This window comes from Schistocerca cancellata, chromosome 4 (genome assembly GCF_023864275.1).
Source record: "Schistocerca cancellata isolate TAMUIC-IGC-003103 chromosome 4, iqSchCanc2.1, whole genome shotgun sequence".
Taxonomy (NCBI): Eukaryota; Metazoa; Arthropoda; class Insecta; order Orthoptera; family Acrididae; genus Schistocerca; species Schistocerca cancellata.
In genome coordinates, this window is record NC_064629.1 from 561,979,396 (window position 1) to 561,998,067 (window position 18,672).

The 18,672-nt window shown below is 43.0% G+C and overlaps 1 protein-coding gene across 3 annotated transcripts in view; it reads right to left on the reverse strand.

Annotated features, from left to right (window-relative positions):
- LOC126183187 (monocarboxylate transporter 10) overlaps window positions 1–14,608 on the reverse strand; it is a 422,090-nt gene extending 407,482 nt beyond the window's left edge. For all 3 annotated transcript variants that reach the window (XR_007536702.1, XM_049924922.1, XM_049924921.1), the window contains exon 1: window positions 14,385–14,608. Coding sequence is in view for 2 of the 3 variants with exons in the window: in XM_049924922.1 (XP_049780879.1) it covers window positions 14,385–14,607 (223 nt within the window). In the remaining variant the exon portion in view is untranslated. The remainder of the gene's footprint in view (window positions 1–14,384) is intronic.
- Between the last annotated feature and the right edge of the window lie 4,064 nt (window positions 14,609–18,672).

Consider the following 18,672-nt stretch of genomic DNA (forward strand, 5'->3'; position numbering starts at 1 on the left):
AAGCACGACTCAGGACGCGTCCTCACAGCTTCAATTCTACTAGTACCTCGTCTCCTACTTTCCGAACTTCACATAAGATCTTCTGCGAACCTTGCAGAAATAGCAGTCCTTTCTTCCAGGAGTGCTAATTCTGCAAGATTCGCAGAAGAGCTTCTGTGAAGTTTGGAAAGTAGGAGACGTGGTACTGGTAGAACTGTAGCTGTGAGGACGGGTCGTGAGTCGTGCTTGGGTAGCTCATATGGTAGAGCACTTGCCCGCGAAAGGCGAAGGTCCCGAGTTCGAGTCTCGGTCAGGCACACAGTTTCCATCTGCCAGGAAGTTTCAGACCAGTATTTACAACATGAAAGAAATCTAAATCTCGAGCCATACTGTCCAAACCATTTATAAGGTAGATGGAAGTGGGTATTCCCAATTGTACCACATATTAGGGTTTCTTTTCTTTGCATTCGCGTGTGGCGTGAGAGAATAATCTTGTCTTCGCGACCGCAAAGGGAAAGATACGTATGCGGCTGCATTCTCTTCCTTCATCCTTCACTGCTTGAAACTTCGTAAGTAGGATTTCGTAGGATACTTAATGTCTACCTTCAGGCATTGACCAGTTCTCATTTTTCATCATTTCCATGGCCTCTCCCATGGGTCAATGAAATCTGTAACAGTTCGTCATCTGTAGAATGCAGTGCAGCGATAGCAATAAGTTTTATCTTGGACAGACTGGCAGGAATTTTGGTATAGGGTCCAAGAAGCACGCACGTACTCAAGAAAGAACTGCTTTTGGACAGCATTTCACTGCGCAAAAAAATACTATTACTAACACAGACCACAATATGCATGTTGTACACACTGCCCCTACGGGACGTCTATTAAATATTTTGGAGGAGATAGAGATTTATGGGAATAAGAAATGCTGTCCCTCTAAACTTCTTAATGAACTGAATGACTTTAAGCCCAATGCCTAGTTTTCATTATGTTACAAGCTATTGTAGATTTTTTATCCTGGTAGAACTTTTCGCCTCCCCCTACCTCCCACATATTTCTTGCTTCTGGTTCGGTGGGTCTGTTGTGCCCGCAGCCTTTATATCCTGTTTTGATATGCTGCTTTCAGTTCGCTTATTTGTGTATTGCACATGCTACAGACTACTTCTAGGCACTATCTTTTATAATTTTACCGATAGTTCATTACCATATTTTTGTTTAGCCTTTTGGCCCCTTGCCGCCAGTGGTCCCTCAGATTTGTTTTTAGTATGTCCACTGTGCCCGCGACTTATTTATCGTTTGACAAGCTGCTGTCAGTTAACTTAACTGTATTGCATATCGCACATACATTTATCTGCAGCTATCCTTCAGAAGTTAAACCAATAATTCCCCTTTCACTTACCTCTAGCCTCCTTTTAAGTACATTTTATGTATTCGATACAGTTGTATGCAGACGTAGTTTAAGATTACATTTCCAATTTTTGCATTTCGTCGTTTCGTCGTTCAGCCAACGTCGTCTTGCGATCTCGCCCCCTCACCTGTTTGTCCCGGTGTTGTAAGTACAGTACGCGAGCGACGACCCGACATTACGGAACATAGGTGGTCGATGCCACCTATGGCTACATATTTTTAATGCTTTCGCCGTTAGCTTCATGTAGGCAGGTATATTTTTCCAATTTTCAGTCTATGAATATTATGACACTGCTCATTATAGTTGATAGCCTACCATTATGCACATTTTTATAACATATGCACACTTCTGTATTTAGTGAAAAATAATTAATTGATCGAAACCGGTAACTGGATAAACAGATACCTGCGATCAGTGACTGTCGTGGCATTTACAAAAATTTCATAACATGCTATGTTCTCCCCAGCAATAAATCTTTAACTCAGTCACAAATTTCATTTGATAACCCGTTACCCCGTACGATCGTATTTTCGCTAAGAAATGTCAGAGTAGTACTGAGTCAAATTCTATTCGGTGGTTAAGAAATACTGCGTTGCCTTGATCCATTGCGTTCCGGATATTACACGACATGAGCTCGAGCTGAGTTTGTTTTCGGTATCCATGGTGGTAGGTATGGATGTCATGTTGTCCGAGATAGCTTAGAATCGACTATATCTCAAAGTACATGACATGGAGTAACCATCAAAATTATTTATATTGGACCTGCCATTCGGTGGCAAAACTGTTCGTGAATGATCCTGGTTGTTCGACAGTCTCTGAACCAGGAAATGATTATAGGATTTTTAGTTAGAACTAAATTAGGATACAATTTCTGTTTTAACATTAAGTTCTTCTTCTTCTTTTCCTCCTTCTCCTCCTCCTCCTCAAGGATTTGGCCGGGACAAATCTTTTTACTGTGCCCATTACTTCCTCACTCTTCTTGTATGTGCATCCGAGCATACTTCGCAAATGTTCATGCCATACGCTGTTCGTCATTATTTTACTCAGCTCTTACGTACATCATAAAGTTCTTCGCATGTCCAATAAAATATAACCTAGCATGTCATTTAATAATTCAATTCTGGTCTTGACAGTTCCCCTTTCTACTTTACATTTATTTTCACGTATGAGAATTGTAAAGTGACGGTGTTGGAAGATTACATGCATCTGTCTTATTTTTGAGGTTTTCAGATATACAACCACATATACTTCTAAATCTGTTCACTGTTCCATCCAGGTCTATGTCATCATAGAAAAATAATACCCTATACGTTTAAAATGTTTTACTTCTTCTATAATTTTAACTTCGGTAATCATTATTATTCTTGCTAGCCACCTTATTTTAAACCTTCATTGTTTTTGTCTTGTCGTCAGAAATGTTCAAATCATATGTTGTTGCTGATTTGTTTAAAATGCAAATAGCATAGTGTATTCATCTTCACTATGCTGTAGATAGGACAGACCATCAGCATTAAGAATTGCATTTTTCAAGTTTCCCATAGTATCAAGATCTCCGCCACTTATATTCTGACTGCGACTGCGGTGCACAAATGTAGAACGACTACACTAGAACTCAAAATAACAACGCACACACACACACACACACACACACTCACACACACACACACACACACACACACACACACACGCACGCACACACACACACAGATGCAAGCGCGCGAAGGTTTAGATACTGCAGCACTTGAGAATGGTGTAAGTTCCTGAAACGATTCTCGATTCGAACAAAAATCTAACTGACATAGTAATTCTCTTATTTTTATTTATGAAACAAAGCTTTAAAAATATCCTACTTTTGTTAATAAATATGGTATCTTATTTTTCCGAATAATAGATAGCAGTTGCCTACAGTGTTTGGACATATGTTGTTATGGCCTCAGGTATGATACTTGCGTATTGTCATGTAGGTTACTTTCTTGGCTGTTGGCCTTCTGGTTTAGTGCGAAGCATGGAGGCGGTAATGATGGCCGACACATACTCAACCATGCCGCTGTGGTGTGGTGTTTAGCCGGTTCTGCACAATCATTTAGACAAATGGTGAGCTGATTTACCGATTTTATCTCATAAACACGGCACGCAAAAAGTGAAATTACGGAAACAAACAGAAGGCGTATGTATGAGCAGTTTCGTGTTAAATGTAGCTCACAGTTTTCTGTGTGCTGCAGAATCGCTATCTGCGTAAGTTAATCTCATTATTCAAATGTTTTCTACTCCTACAATTAAACTTAAGTATCTTCCGTGTGTAATCACACAACTGATAATAGTGCTTCGGTAAACAAGTGTTGGTATTTTTATATTTTATAAACTTTTGCACTAGTTCCAGTGGACTGAAACAAATATAGCTTCATTTTGTCGTATTTTACGCCATAGCTAGTCCACACGACAAACGAACACATGAAGAGTATTCCAATCACTGCGCTTTTTAGTACTTGAACAAAAACCTGTACTCTCAAAGGCATACGAAAGCATCAATCAACTGGGTTGATAAATCTTCATAGATCCATTCGTTTCGTACATTGAAACAGTCCTGTCTCGGCATCTCACGAAACGTGTTCCCCGATATTGAAATTCCCAGTCCTTGCCAATTTCGACCACGATGCCGGCAGTGACTCCTTATGGAACGGATACAGTGTTCACATTAAATGTTATACTACGAAACGGGACATTCGACACAATATTTGTTAGTCCGATCGGAATTGCGTGTCAAGTTCATTGTGTGTTTACGTTTCTAGTGCTTACTCTATCTGTTGAAAGTTAGCAGGCGTAGGGAGCGAAAGGTTATCTGGAACTTGTACAGAAACTAGACTGCGGTTGTAAGCAGCGAAGGACACGAAAGGGAGTCAGTAGTTCAAAAGGGAGTGAGATATGGATGTAGCCTACATACAACGTTATTGAATCTGTACATTGAGAAAGCAGTAAGGAAAAACAATGGGAAATCTGGGAAAGGAACTAAACTTCTGGGAGAAAAAAATATGCTATAGATCTACCGATGACACAGCAGTTCTGTCAGAGACGGCAAAGATCTTGCTTGGATGATCAGTTGAATGGAGCTGAAAATGTCTTGAGAAGAGGGCATGAGATTAAAATAAAACAACGGTAATGGGGTCTACTGGAACAAAGTTAAGTGGTGCCTGGGGAAGTAGATTAAGAAACAAGACACTAAAAGTAATAGACGAGTATCGCTATTTGGCCAGCACCACAACTGACGATGGCGAAAGTAATGGATACACAAAATACAGACTGTTAACAGCAAGAAAAATATCTACTATAAATTTAAGTGTTGGGAACTCGTTTACGAAAGTACTTGTCTGTGGTGTAGCCTTATATGGTAGAATAGATTAAAGAACAGGTTAGAAGCTTTTGAAATGTGGTGTTCCAGAAGAATGGTGAAGCTGAAAAGGAATAGCTAACAAAGACTTACTGAATCGAGTGGAGGAAAAAAGAGATTGTCGCATGACTGTCACATATCGCTGTATGATATTGTTTCACTTTTGTGCCACAATTCCGTGATTATTTAATTTAGAGTAGAGGGCATCGTTGCTTGAGAGGAAAGATTTCTATTTTTCTCGTTGATAAAATGCGCCCTCAGTGTCGTCTCTGATTGCTGTTTATCGGCAGAAGGCCGTCAGTGAATATCATTAGAGGCAGGCATCCCCAAGGAGTTGAGCAGTTTCGTGGCCCACTCCGTTGTTTTGTTGGCTGGGGCCAGCGCCTGCCCTCCCTGAGAGCAGAGACTGCTGTGCCGCCACTGCCATCCCCAGAGAATAATTGAGCATGATATTTCTGGCTTTCTGTATGGACATTTAAGTATGGGATGCCGTGGTGTCGCCCGAGCAGCATGAGAAAGTTGAGAAAGTTCGTTGCTTTCGCTCAAAATTTTTGGTGTTTCCAATCGAATGAGTAACCCCACCATTGCGCTTGGTGCGTAAGAGGTTGACCAATTGGTGAGATACCGCTCCAGGCGAATACCAACCTCTTGGTTTTAATGTGCCAAGAGTGGGAAATTTCTGCTGCAGTCCTCTTTTTTTAAAAATGTTGCGAGTTGAGGGCAGAAAAAGAAGATTCTGGGATATTTTTGTCCCGGCCGCCATCTGGTGCTGATTTTTGGAGAAATGTATATGTTGCAATTGCGATAATGCGACCCATATTCTGAGAAGCTTTAGTTCTGCCACAAAACTTGTGTTGTCTGTTCCAAAAAAATGGCTCTGAGCGCTATGGGACTTAACTTCTGAGGTCATCAGTCCCCTAGAACTTAGAACTACTTAAACCTAACTAACCTAAGGCCATCACACACATCCATGCCCGAGGCAGGATTCGAACCTGCGACCGTAGCGGTCGCGCGGTTCCAGACTGTAGCGCCTAGAACCGCTCGGCCATCTCGGCCGGCCTTGTCTATTTCATTATAGTTTTTGGTCTCTTTTTTTTCTTGTTAATTACAAATCCGCGAGCTGCCCAGATGAAATCTTGCTGTGTTTTCTCACAGTCTTCCGTATAATTTGGTCCCACCCACCCCTCTCTCCCTCACAGTGTCAGCGTTATTTTGAGTTCTTTCTACTGAGATTTTAAATAACTTCACTCCGTCAATTTTATGTGAATTGTGTGCGTCATAAAGAGCAAATAAAAATCTGTTATACTCAGACATGACTTAGATTTCAAGATCCTTTAATTTTTCTAAACATTTCCATGGTTAGGTAAACTACAAATAAAAATATAACCTGTTGTATACCTAAGGCGTTGCTCTCACTGTGCCGGTGTTTTCTTTGTGTATAGTCGACAAACAACCAACTGCTGTTTGAAGCTTAAGATAGGCACCATCGAGTTTCGAGCTTTATGATGCAGCTTGACTAAAAGAAAGAAAGATTGATAGATTATATCCCGAGACATAAGTAAAGGGGCGAGGGTGAAAATGGTGAAGAGAGACTCAACAATAAGTAGCACTAATTGGCTGTATCTTTCAAACGGAAAGAAGCATATAGTTTATCGTTCCGTCGACGAAGAAGACGCCAGAAACAGACACAAGTTAGGGCAGGAAATAGGCCTTGCCTTAAATGTCAAAGAGACTTACATATCGTAGACTATAAAGGAGATTTGATCCATCCGGATAGCCGTAAAAGAGAGAGAGAGAGAGAGAGAGAGAGAGAGAGAGAGAGAGAGAGAAAGATAGCAGTGGTGTTAAAGCACAGTTTCCAGGACGGGGAAATGCGCAGACCCCGGACTGGATCTACCAAGCGGATTAACGACGAGGGCCGATGTGCAGGCCACCATGGATGTGGTTTTTAGGCGGTTTTTCCCACCCATTCGGTGGATACCGGGCTAGTACAAAAATCCCGCGTCAGTTACACACGATTTGCAAACATTACGAAAACTTTCGATCACTCCACATTAATAACACTACACACTGACAGTTGGGGAACACATATTCTGTTCAGGAGGTAATGGGGTGGCGGCATGCGGGTCATCCGACCACCCTTAAACTAACCATGTCAAATCAAAATGGCTCTAAACACTATGGGACTTAACATCTGAGGTCATCAGTCCCCTAGACTTAGAAACTACTTAAGCCTAACTAACCTAAGGACATCACACATATCCATGCCCGAAGCAGGATTCGAACCGTAGGAGCCGCGCGGTTCCATGCTGAAGCGCCTAGAACCGCTCGATCATAGCGGCCTGTCATGTCAAATCCGTTAGTAACCACGCCGACCCTACTTCGAGGCGGGACAATGGCACAAAAAAAGAAGAAGATTATGGTGGAGAGTTTCATCAAGCCGGTCTTCGCACCGAAGACAGTAACAGCAATAACAATGTCTATGTGCAAGAGTTTTTCCTAATGAACGACTGCATATTTTACATACGTACCTAAGCTAATGTACAAAAATTGTTATTTATTGAGAAAAATGTGTATAGTGTAAAAGGTCTCGACGAAGGGACGCTTTATCCTTGACAGACAATCAATACAAGAATCGAAAAGTCGTTATCTAGCATCCGTGTTACCAAAAGCGGCCTTTCCCCGTCGAGATGTGAAATCAAATATACAGAGGAAACACTAATAACACCAGTATTAAGGAGAAATAACTAATAAGAGAGGAAGTTGCCTCACTAAAGGACGTGTAACAGTAGAGTTAGGACAACAAAACCCCATAAATATAAGTTACAGAAAATTTCCTTCAGGAATTGTCCGCGCTTGTCACGAATCCTACTAACCGTATGACCTGGCGACGATTTATATGTCGCGATACTCAACTTGACCTCAATATCTCAAATGAATTACGTGATACTGTGTGGAATTATCTGTGCTAAAGGAGGCAGAGGTCGTAAACCAGCCTAGATTCTCCCAGAAATGGACATAAAAGCTAATTCGTCTTCAGTCAGGAGAAACTAAACACACTGTGACATTCCAGTCTAAATATGGCCCTTGTCTTTCTCGGATTCGAGCAGATATTCGAGTAGAAGCCGTTGGAGAATTTATGGATTAACGTTAAAAATTCATCTATTTCACACAGACAAGAGGAGAAGGAAGATTAGGATTTAATGCCCCGTCGTCGACGATGTCATTAGACGCGCAGCATGAACTTGGATTGGGGAGCGATTGCGAAGAACATCGGCGGTGTCCTTTCAAAATGAACAACCTGGACACTTGCCTTAAATGATTTAGGATCACCATGGAAAACTAAATTTTGATGATAGGACGGGGATTTGAACTGGCGTCTTCCCGAAGGCTTTACCACTGCGCCATTACGCTCAGTCACATACAATGAAATGGAATGGAAAAAATCAGCTGGCGAGACAAGGCTACAAACGAAGATGTCCTCAGAAGAGTGAAAGAAAACAGATCTCTTTGGCGAAATATACAGAAAAGAAGAATAACCTTCATAGGTCACATCTTACGGCATAACAATTTCATTAAGAGAATATTAGAAGGAATCATTGAAGGAAGAACTCGCCGAGGACGACCTAGATTAAGCTACATTCAACAAGTAATAAATGACATCGGGTGCCAGACCTATGCAGATATGAAGAAGAAAGTTGACAAAAGAACGGAATGGCGTGCTGCTGCCAACCAACCTGTGGGTTGATAACCGAAGAAGAAGAAGACATACAAAGGAGTGACAATGTACTACAGCACTCACGATGATTGGTTCAAACGGCTCTGAGCACTATGCGACTTAACTTCTGAGGTCATCAGTCGCCTAGAACCTAGAACTAATTAAACCCATCTAACCTAAGGACATCACACACATCCATGCCCGAGGCAGGATTCGAGCCTGCGACAGTAGCGGTCGCTCGGCTCCAGACTGTAGCGCCTAGAACCGCACGGCCACTCCGGCCGGTACTGACGACACTAGTGCCATTGAACCGAAAGAGGTGGCGCAGTGGTTAGTACACTGGACTCGCATTCTGGAGGACGACGGTTCAATCCCGCTCCGGCCATCCTGATTAGGTTTTCCGTGATTTCCCTAAATTGCTTCAGGCAAACGTCGAGATGGTTCCTTTGAAAGGGCACGGCCGCCTTCCTTCCCTAATCCGGTAAGACCAATGACCAATGACCAGTTTGGTCTCCTCCCCCAAATCAACCCAACTACCATAATGCCATTCAAGTAGCGTGGCAGACACCGAACGATTTCAGAAAAGCGCTACTAGGGTCGTATCGAGTGAAAACAGCCCTTTCGAAAGTGTACCGGGGAAGTTCAGGCAAATAGAATGGTATTTCATTTATTAAAACCCAGTCCAGACCACGATTTTCTAAAAAGCAGTTAAATTAGCGTGATTTGGACTGGGGTTTGTTCATAAAATTATTAAACTGGTCAGTGTTACCTCGTGTGACACGATGCAGCCTTTTCGTGGAACAGGTATCTTTGAAGGAAAAGAGACGTCTAACCGGGATTACCAGCTTGGCATATTTCAAGATCCAGTATGCGAAGTAAGACTGAGCAACACTTCTTCTGCCTACATCTTGCATCTCGCATAGTATCTACGGAAATGAGGTAAGAGATTAGGGCACATACAGATTATTTCTTCTGTCTCCATACATGTATAGAATATTTGATAACATCGCTACGAAGTGCCCTCCACTGTGCACTGAACAGTCGGTTACGGAGTGTGACACAACAGCTGATGATAAGGGCAGACCAGGATAGGGGACAACGAATGGAGCGCAGCTTGTCAAATCATGACACACCGATAGGCCCAAGTATTACGAGCACGTGCTTCATAGCGTGTTGGTCCACATTTCGAACGCAATGCAGCACCGTTTTTTTTATTTTTATTTTTTTTTTAAGGGACAGTATTTACCAAACTTCAATTAACATCCGTGAGGAGCAGGCCACAAGAATTTTCGGCCCCTCGCAATCGTTCCTAACACGCCAGGAATTTTCGAGAAGGTGGGTCAATAATTTCTTCGACAATGGCTACTTTGTAGTGGCGTTGAAGCTAAAAATTACGAACATTTACTGTAAAAACTATAGTTTGATAGAACTATAACATGTAAAATTATCTGAGGTCTTTTTTACGAGCGTGTGCTGAAAAGCAACGCCTTCGAATTTCTTTGCAAAAACTATTAAAGCTATTTTAAATAAAACGAAGGTTATTGACATTCTACGTCTTTATTTTTCATGTGTACGTATTTATTTCTCAACATAATCACTCTGGCGACGGAAACATTTCTCCCAACGAGACACCAGTTTGTTAATACCATCTCAGTAGCATGTTTGACTTGTTGACGGAGCCATAACATCACCTCTGCTTGCACCACTTCATCACTATCAAAGTGAAGTCCTCGAAAGGATTCTTCAAGTTTTGGAAACAGATGAAAATCGGATGGGGCCAAGTCGGGACTGTATGAAGGATGATGTATGAAAGTGAACCCAAGGCGTCGGATTGTTGCAGACGTCGCAGCGCTCGTGTGTGGTCCGGCAGTGTCATGCTTCGAATTAGTGCCTTCAGGTTTCTGACGGTTCTCACGCACCGACATAGTTAGGGTTACACACCGCCACGTTACACTCTAAAACTCGGAGCCTTCTAGCGGCAGAGGGTTGCTACTTGCGTCAGCGAAACAGGAAAGTCAACCAAGTAATATGCATGACATGTCATACGGAAACCGATATTGGAAACAGAATAAAAAAAATCGGCGGCTTCACTTTTCAGCAAGCCCTTGTATTAAAATCTTCCTTTCCAGTTACTGATCAACCAGATAGAATGAAAATTTATTCAGTCTCTCCGTTCAAGAGCAAAAACTGGAACATGTGGACTGTAGATGCCTTGATTAGAAACATGGCACCTTACAGTCTCACAAGCCAGTACCTTGCTGCAGTGCAGCTTACTGTCTTAAATTAATGGCATTACATTACTTCCAGAGTAGTTGAATTAATAGTCAAGGTAAACATCGCAGAAATACTGTGAGTAATGTAAGGAGCTGGGACATGCAATTAATTTTTACCTCGCTTTGACTGTTCAGGTTATTATATTCTCTTGAGCTAACTGAATAATTAATTGCGCTCTTTAGCATAACAGGTCGGTGGACAAGTTGGCTTAAAGGCACACGCTTTTCCGTGCGCTCGTATAGAATTGGTGCCTTTTTAGACAGTAACTCAGCAAAAGTGCACTTACAACCATTGATATTTGGCAAATTTTTCTCGATTTGATGCTACCTATCCTGCTCTGATTTTGCATCTGTTTCTTCTCCCAATCCATGGACAAGTACTGGGAGAGTTATGCAATGGGACGTTTACCGTGCAACCACCATCTATAGGGTGGAGAAAATAAAGCTGAACAGGAAAATGTTTGTGAGACTGATGAGAAACTGACTTTTCGTTAATGAACAAGAAACCTGCCTATCCCAGAAAATGCTGGAAACCGTGATCTCGGCGCCCCAATCGGTTGCTGTCACATGTCTACACATACTCATTTCCTGCATAATCTGTCCGAGAGCTTGGCTGTGCCATCACTTTTGAGCGAGTGTGAGCAGCAGACGTCTTTAGTGACCAGATGAATGCAACGCCAAATGGTGATGGCGATAAAACAAGGTGTGTTTTGGCAAATCTTAGTGGCAAAGTAACGTGAAACGGGCTCTGTAGAGAACAGAGGTCGTACCTATCCGAAAAGAGTTCGAACACCAGAAAACACAGAACGAGTGAAGGAAAGCGGTAATAGTGTCCGACGAAATCTCAATGCTATTTGTTTGTGGCAAGTGGAAATCAAGAAATCGTCGGGTAGAAACATAATCAAGATGGACCAGCATCTGTATTTTTACAAATTAAATTTTGTGCATGAGTTAATATGTCCAGACGAGCGTTCACGCGTTGAGTTCTCCCGGTGGTTGTGAGGGAAGCCGAATGTTGATTTTCGGTTCCTCAGTTATTTGTTTCTTCAGATGAGGCCTGGTTGTGCCTGTCAGAGTATGTGAACTCACAGAACAGAAACAAGGGTGAATCTCGCGTCAGTCGTATTGTAAAAATTTTCTGCGCCAGTTAAATTTTGCCCTTCCTGTATAAACTGGTTCTTTTGTCCCGGCTGATATCGAATAACACGCTCCAGCAAAAATTCGAGCCTCACCTTCATTCTAATTTTAAGAAGAGTTTGCGATCTACGTAATTGGCGGAGACTACTTTGTATTCTGTCGCGGGTATTTCGACTTAGCTTCCACGTAGATTAAAATCTATCTGAAGAAACATAGGTACAGCGACAGATAGCTGAAATACCCCGTTCTCCATCGCTGACGTTTAAAAAAGGCCTTACTGGGCCCTAATGGCCGTTTTGTTGTGTGTGTTGCAGAGTCGCCACCATCGTCGATTTGCTTGCGACATGCTACAGCGCTGCACAGGCGTGCGCAGTGTGGTGCAAATCCACCCAATCAAACACAGTTGCAACGAGCTAAACGAAACTCTCCAAGCTCCTACGCATAGCACCAGCTACTCATCGTGAAGTAGCTGCCATCGCGGAGAGAACAAATCAGGCTCAACAGGAAAACCATCCATGTCAAACATATTCCAGCAGCCCCAAGGCTGTGGTCCAGAAGTAGTTTCCTGAAGGCCATTGCAAACAACAGCAGCAATGGCAAGGAAATAATAGTGGATTTCTCGACGTGAGAATAACTCTACATCGTCTCTCCCTTCGGAAATCCTCCCACCTCGGCATGAACAGAACTGGATCGTCCGCCTACGTTCTGAAGTTGGAAGCTACAGGAGTTATCTCCAGAAATGTCACTACTCTGAGACTGCGGAGAAGCACAGTCAATGGAATTCTCTACTGGATTGTCAACTATGCCTTGCATCTTGCGCAGATCTGCTTGCAGCTCTGAGCGCAACTGAAGTTGCAAGAATTTGGTCAACAGTAGTGTACCTTGATAATTCCTTCTTTCATTTGTTTTGATGATAATTACCAGGTATTTTATCTGTTTTTGACTCGTATAAATAAATAATTACTGTCGTTAAGAAGCATTCTTCAAGTGGCACCGCGGAGACTCCAAAATCAAACGTACATCATTAATTCAGAGTTTTCTCGCCGAGTAATGGGCAATATTGGGCTATTCTCCATATCTTTCTTGCCACAACGCGCCAGTAATGGATATACTTAACGCGCTCTACACTTCTGGAACGGTGAAAAATTAACAAAAATAAGGGTTTCTGATTCTCAAACGAATGGACATTTTATTATTCACAGTGCATCATTACTGACCTATAACAAAACACTATAAATAATCTTACTTACAACGCCTGATACTGAAATATTGTACGATTCAGTAAGAACTTTAGGGTAAAATATTTTATATATTTATGTCCCCCACCAGAATCAAACTAGTCGCCCATCATTTGATCAAGATGTAAACACACTGTACATTACTTAACAACCTACTGAAATTTTCAGTTATCACAAATGGGAAGCATATGTTTTAGTACATCAGTTATTTATGCCACAGACAAAAGCAAATGAGGTAGTAATATAGGAAGATATAAGTACTGGGCGTGAGTCGTGCTTCGGTAGCTCAGATGGTAGAGCCCTTGCCCGCGAAAGGCAAAGGTCCCGAGTTCGAGTCTCGGTCGGGCACACAGTTTTAATCTGCCAGGAAGTTTCATATCAGCGCACACTCCGCTGCAGAGTGAAAATCTCATTCGGGAGATATAAGAAAACATTATATTTTAAACAGGAGAGACACTAAGTTTGCACAGAGAGATGTGTTGCGTCATTAATGGTACTCAGACTAGATTCTTATGACGTAAAACATGTAAATAGACTGTTTCTTGACAACTGGCGAAGAAAAAAATGGCTCTGAGCACTATGAGACTTAACGTCTGAGGTCATCAGTCCCCTAGAACTTAGAACTACTTAAACCTAACTAACCTAAGGACATCACACACATCCATGGCCGAGGCAGGATTCGAACCTGAGACCGTAGCGGTCGCACGGTTCCAGACTGACGCGCCTAGAACCGCTCGGCCACACCGGCCGGCCTAACTGGCGAAGAATCCGGCGACAACGTACATAAATAAAAATATTTTAAGCCAACCGAAGTGATCTCTCCTCGACGAAGTTTACTGAGTCATAACTGCGGCACGCGACAGGAAGTTTTTGGTTACACTGAAACAGTGAGAACTTTTACAGCAGCATGGATACATTCGGAGTAACAGGTGTGCGTATGCCGGTACTTTTGCAAGCGATGAAAATCAGCCAAAAAATTGGTGTAAATAGTCACGAGTGTACGAGGATGCTTCCTCGATAAGATAATAAAATAAACACAGACCTGCCTGCCTAACGGGCAGTCCTTTCGGTGTATTTAGGTGAACCGTAAACAAAGGAACCTGGATGAAAAATAAACGAGTAGACGAGATAACTTGCGACGACGTAGAGAGTAGGCACGAAATGATCTTGATACCGCCGACCAATTACAGTTGTGCCTTCGAAATACGGTAATACTAAAAAAGAACGACTGAAGTGAGGGAATACTCACAGGCCTTGGAAGACGCCTCGGAGACGCCGTTGCGCTCCAGCTTGGCGAGCAGCTGCACGTAGAAGACGCTGTAGGAGTTGATGACCCCGAAGATGATGCCATTGCAGAGGAAGCTGGCGGCGACGATGAAGAGCGGGCGCGGGCGCGAGCACTCGCCGGCGCCGGCCTGCACGTGCTGCGGCTGCTCCTGCGCCTCCACCTGCAGCTGCTCCCTTGCCGCCATCGCGCACCACACTGCCGCTTCCCGGCCGTCGGCTCCCCGTCCCTCTCGCCCCACCCCCGCCATCGGGTCACGTGGCCCGCTCGGCGCGCGCATCGAGCGGCAGCGAGGCTGACCTTCCGCACGCCGTCTCGCCACTGGCCGACGTGTACCGGGCATCGCTTCCTTGCCTGCGAGCGCTGCAATATGTGTGACTGGGAACTCGGTAAAAATTCGCCCACAGCTCCTAGCGCTGTAGATAGAACTCTCAGAAAAGAAACAATTCACGATGTTTATATCTACATCTGGAAGGTTTTAGATAGATTATATAATGGTAAGACAGAGATTTAGGAACCAGGATTTAAATTGTAAGACATTTCCAGGGGCAGATGTGGACTCTGACCACAATCTATTGGTTATGAACTGTAGATTAAAACTGAAGAAACTGCAAAAAGGTGGGAATTTAAGGAGATGGGACCTGGATAAACTGAAAGAACCAGAGGGTGTGCCGGCCGCGGTGGCCGTGCGATTCTAGGCGCTGCAGTCCGGCACCGCGGGGCTGCTACGGTCGCAGGTTCAAATCCTGCCTCGGGCATGGATGTGTGTGATGTCCTTAGGTTAGTTAGGTTTAAGTAGTTCTAGGGGACTGATGATCTAAGATGTTAAGTCCCATAGTGCTCAGAGCCATTTGAACCATTTTGAACCAGAGGTTGTACAGAGTTTCAGGGACAGCATAAGGGAACAAATGACGGGAATGGGGGAAAGAAATACAGTAGAAGAAGAATGGGTAGCTTTGAGGAATGAAATAGTGAAGGCAGCAGATGATGAAGTAGGTAAAAAGACGAGGGCTAGTAGAAATACATGGATAACAGAAGAGATACTGAATTTAATTGATGAAAGGAGAAAATACAAAAATGTGGTAAGTGAAGCAGGCAAAAAGGAATACAAACGTCTCAAAAATGAGATCGACAGGAAGTGCAAAATAGCTAAGCAGGGATGGCTAGAGGACAAATGTAAGGATGTAGAGGCTTATCTCACGAGGGGTAAGATAGATACTGTCTACAGGAAAATTAAAGAGACCTTTGCAGAATGGAGTACCACTTGGATGAATATCAAGAGCTCAGATGGAAACCCAGTTCTAAGCAAAGAAGGGAAAGCAGAAAGGTGGAAGGAGTATATAGAGGGTCTATACAGGGGCGATGTTCTTAAGGACAATATTATGGAAATGGAAGAGGATGTAGATGAAGATGAAATGGGAGATATGATACTGCGTGAAGAGTTTGACAGAGCACTGAAAGACCTAAGTCGAAACAAGGCCCCAGGAGTAGACAACATTCCATTAGAACTACTGACAGCCTTGGGAGAGCCAGTCCCGACAAAACTCTACCATCTAGTGAGCAAGATGTATGAGACAGGCGAAATTCCATCAGACTTCAAGAAGAATATAATAATTCCAATCCCAAAGAAAGCAGTTTAATAAGTCACAGCTGCAAAATACTAACGCGAATTCTTTACAGACGAATGGAAAAACTGGTAGAAGCCGGCCTCGGTGAAGATCAGTTTGGATTCCGTAGAAATGTTGGAAGACGTGAGGCAATACTGACCCTACGACTTATCTTAGAAGAAAGATTAAGGAAAGGCAAACCTACGTTTCTAGCATTTGTAGACTTCGAGAAAGCTTTTGACAATGTTGACTGGAATACTCTCTTTCAAATTCTGAAGGTGGCAGGGGTAAAATACAGGGAGCGAAAGGCTATTTACAATTTGTACAGAAAGCAGATGGCAGTTATATTAGTCGAGGGACACGAAAGGGAAGCTGTGGTTGGGAAGAGAGTGAGACAGGGTTGTAGCCTCTCCCCGATGCTATTCAATTTGTATATTGAGCAAGCAGTAAAGGAAACAAAAGAAAAGTTCGGAGTAGGTATTAAAATCCACGTAGAAGAAATAAAAACTTTGCGGTTCGCCGATGACATTGTAATTCTGTTAGAGACAGCAAAGGACTTGGAAGAGCAGTTGAACAGAATGGACAGTGTCTTGGAAGGAGGGTATAAGATGAACATCAACAAAAGCAAAACGAGGATAATGGAATGTAGTCGAATTAAGTCGGGTGACGCTGAGGGAATTAAATTAGGAAATGAGACACTTCAAGTAGTAAAGGAGGTTTGCTATTTGGGGAGCAAAATAACTGATGATGATCGAAGTAGAGAGGATATAAAATGTAGACTGGCAATGGCAAGGAAAGCATTTCTGAAGAAGAGAAATTTGTTAACATCGAGTATAGATTTAAGTGTCAGGAAGTCGTTACTGAAAGTATTTGTATGGAGAGTAGCCATGTATGGAAGTGAAACATGGACGATAAATAGTTTAGACAAGAAGAGAATAGAAGCTATCGAAATGTGGTGCTGCAGAAGAATGCTGAAGATTAGATGGGTAGATCACATAACTAATGAGGAGGTACTGAATAGAATTGGGGAGAAGAGGAGTTTGTGGCACAACTTAACTAGAATAAGGAATCGGTTGGTAGGATATGTTCTGAGGCATCAAGGGATCACCAATTTAGCATTAGAGGGCAGCGTAGGGGGTAAAAATCGTCGAGGGAGACCAAAAGATGAATACACTAAGCAGATTCAGAAGGATGTAGGCTGCAGTAGGTAGTGGGAGATGAAGAAGCTTGCACAGGATAGAGTAGCATGGAGAGCTACATCAAACCAGTCTCAGAACTGAAGACCACAACAACAACAACAACATATCTACATCTAAACGCTGCGAATCACTGCTAAGTGCACGGTAGCCAAATCCCAAGCGGTCCTGGTTGGTCATTATTCTTGTTCATTAGCCAGAAACATCGGGAATCCGTGCAATCTTTAACCCTGAATGACATAAATATCAACTGCTCTTCCTCAACAACGAGTCCATGAGCAATAATAGGTAAAACGCTAAACTGGGCTGAACACGTAGCTGCAATGTCCGAGAAGGCATCAACATCTCTCCGTGCCCTACAAAAATATAGCTCTTTCCTTCTGACGTAAAAAAGAAACTTATACGGCTTATTGTTGATTACTGCGATGACATCTTGCAACGTATTTTTCAGGAAACCTCACGGCGCCTAGAACTAGTGATTCTTTTTATTGTGCTTATTTCGTCTCGAGCTGCCCAGGTATTTGGCCGATTACAGTGTTATATAATACAGGATGTGTCAAAAGGTAAGGTCAATCCTTGATGAGATAACAGAGAACTTTATCATCTACAAAAAAATTACTACAAATCTTCCGTATTCGTCACCGTTCTGGCGTTACGTATGCAACACAGGCCGCCTGATTACTGTGGCCAAGCGGTTCTAGGCGTTACAGTCTGGAACCGCGCGACCGCTACGGTCGCAGGTTCGAATCCTGCCTCGGGCATGGATGTGTGTGATGTCCTTAGTTTAGTTAGGTTTAAGTAGTTCTAAGCTCTAGGGGACTGATGAGCACAGCAGTTAAGTCCCATAGTGCTCAGAGCCATTTGAACCATTTTGAACCAAATTCCTGCTGACGATTCATCTCTGTCGCCGTGTGAATCTTTGCAACGATCTCGTCTTTACTTGTTATCTCCGATCTGTACGCTTTCTCTTTGGTAAAACCCCTGAGATAGAAGTTCTTTGGTGTCAGATCGGGGAACCGTGCTAGCCCAGGAATGGGACCGCCCCTTCCAATTCATGTAGCTGGAAACTGGTCGTCCAACCACTGTCGTACCCGTAGTTGGAAATGTGCTGCAGCATCGTCTAGTTGACACCACAGATGTTTTCTTGTGGAAGGGGCGTTTCAACCAGTATTATCAGAAGCACACCTTCTGAGAAATTCAGGTAATCAGCACCCCATTCTGTGGTCCGAAGGTACCTGCCCACGCATAACACTGAATGTTGTTTGGAATGAGGCGGAACGAGTTACATGACCATTCTCGTCAACATACATGTGTAAGTAATGTCCGTTCGAAAGACCATCTCTTTTTAGTCTTGACTCGTCAGTCCGAAAAAAGAGCTTCACGAAATCTGATTGGTCATTAATCAGCTGTAATAGCCGCTGATAATATGCGAGACGATATCCATGATCT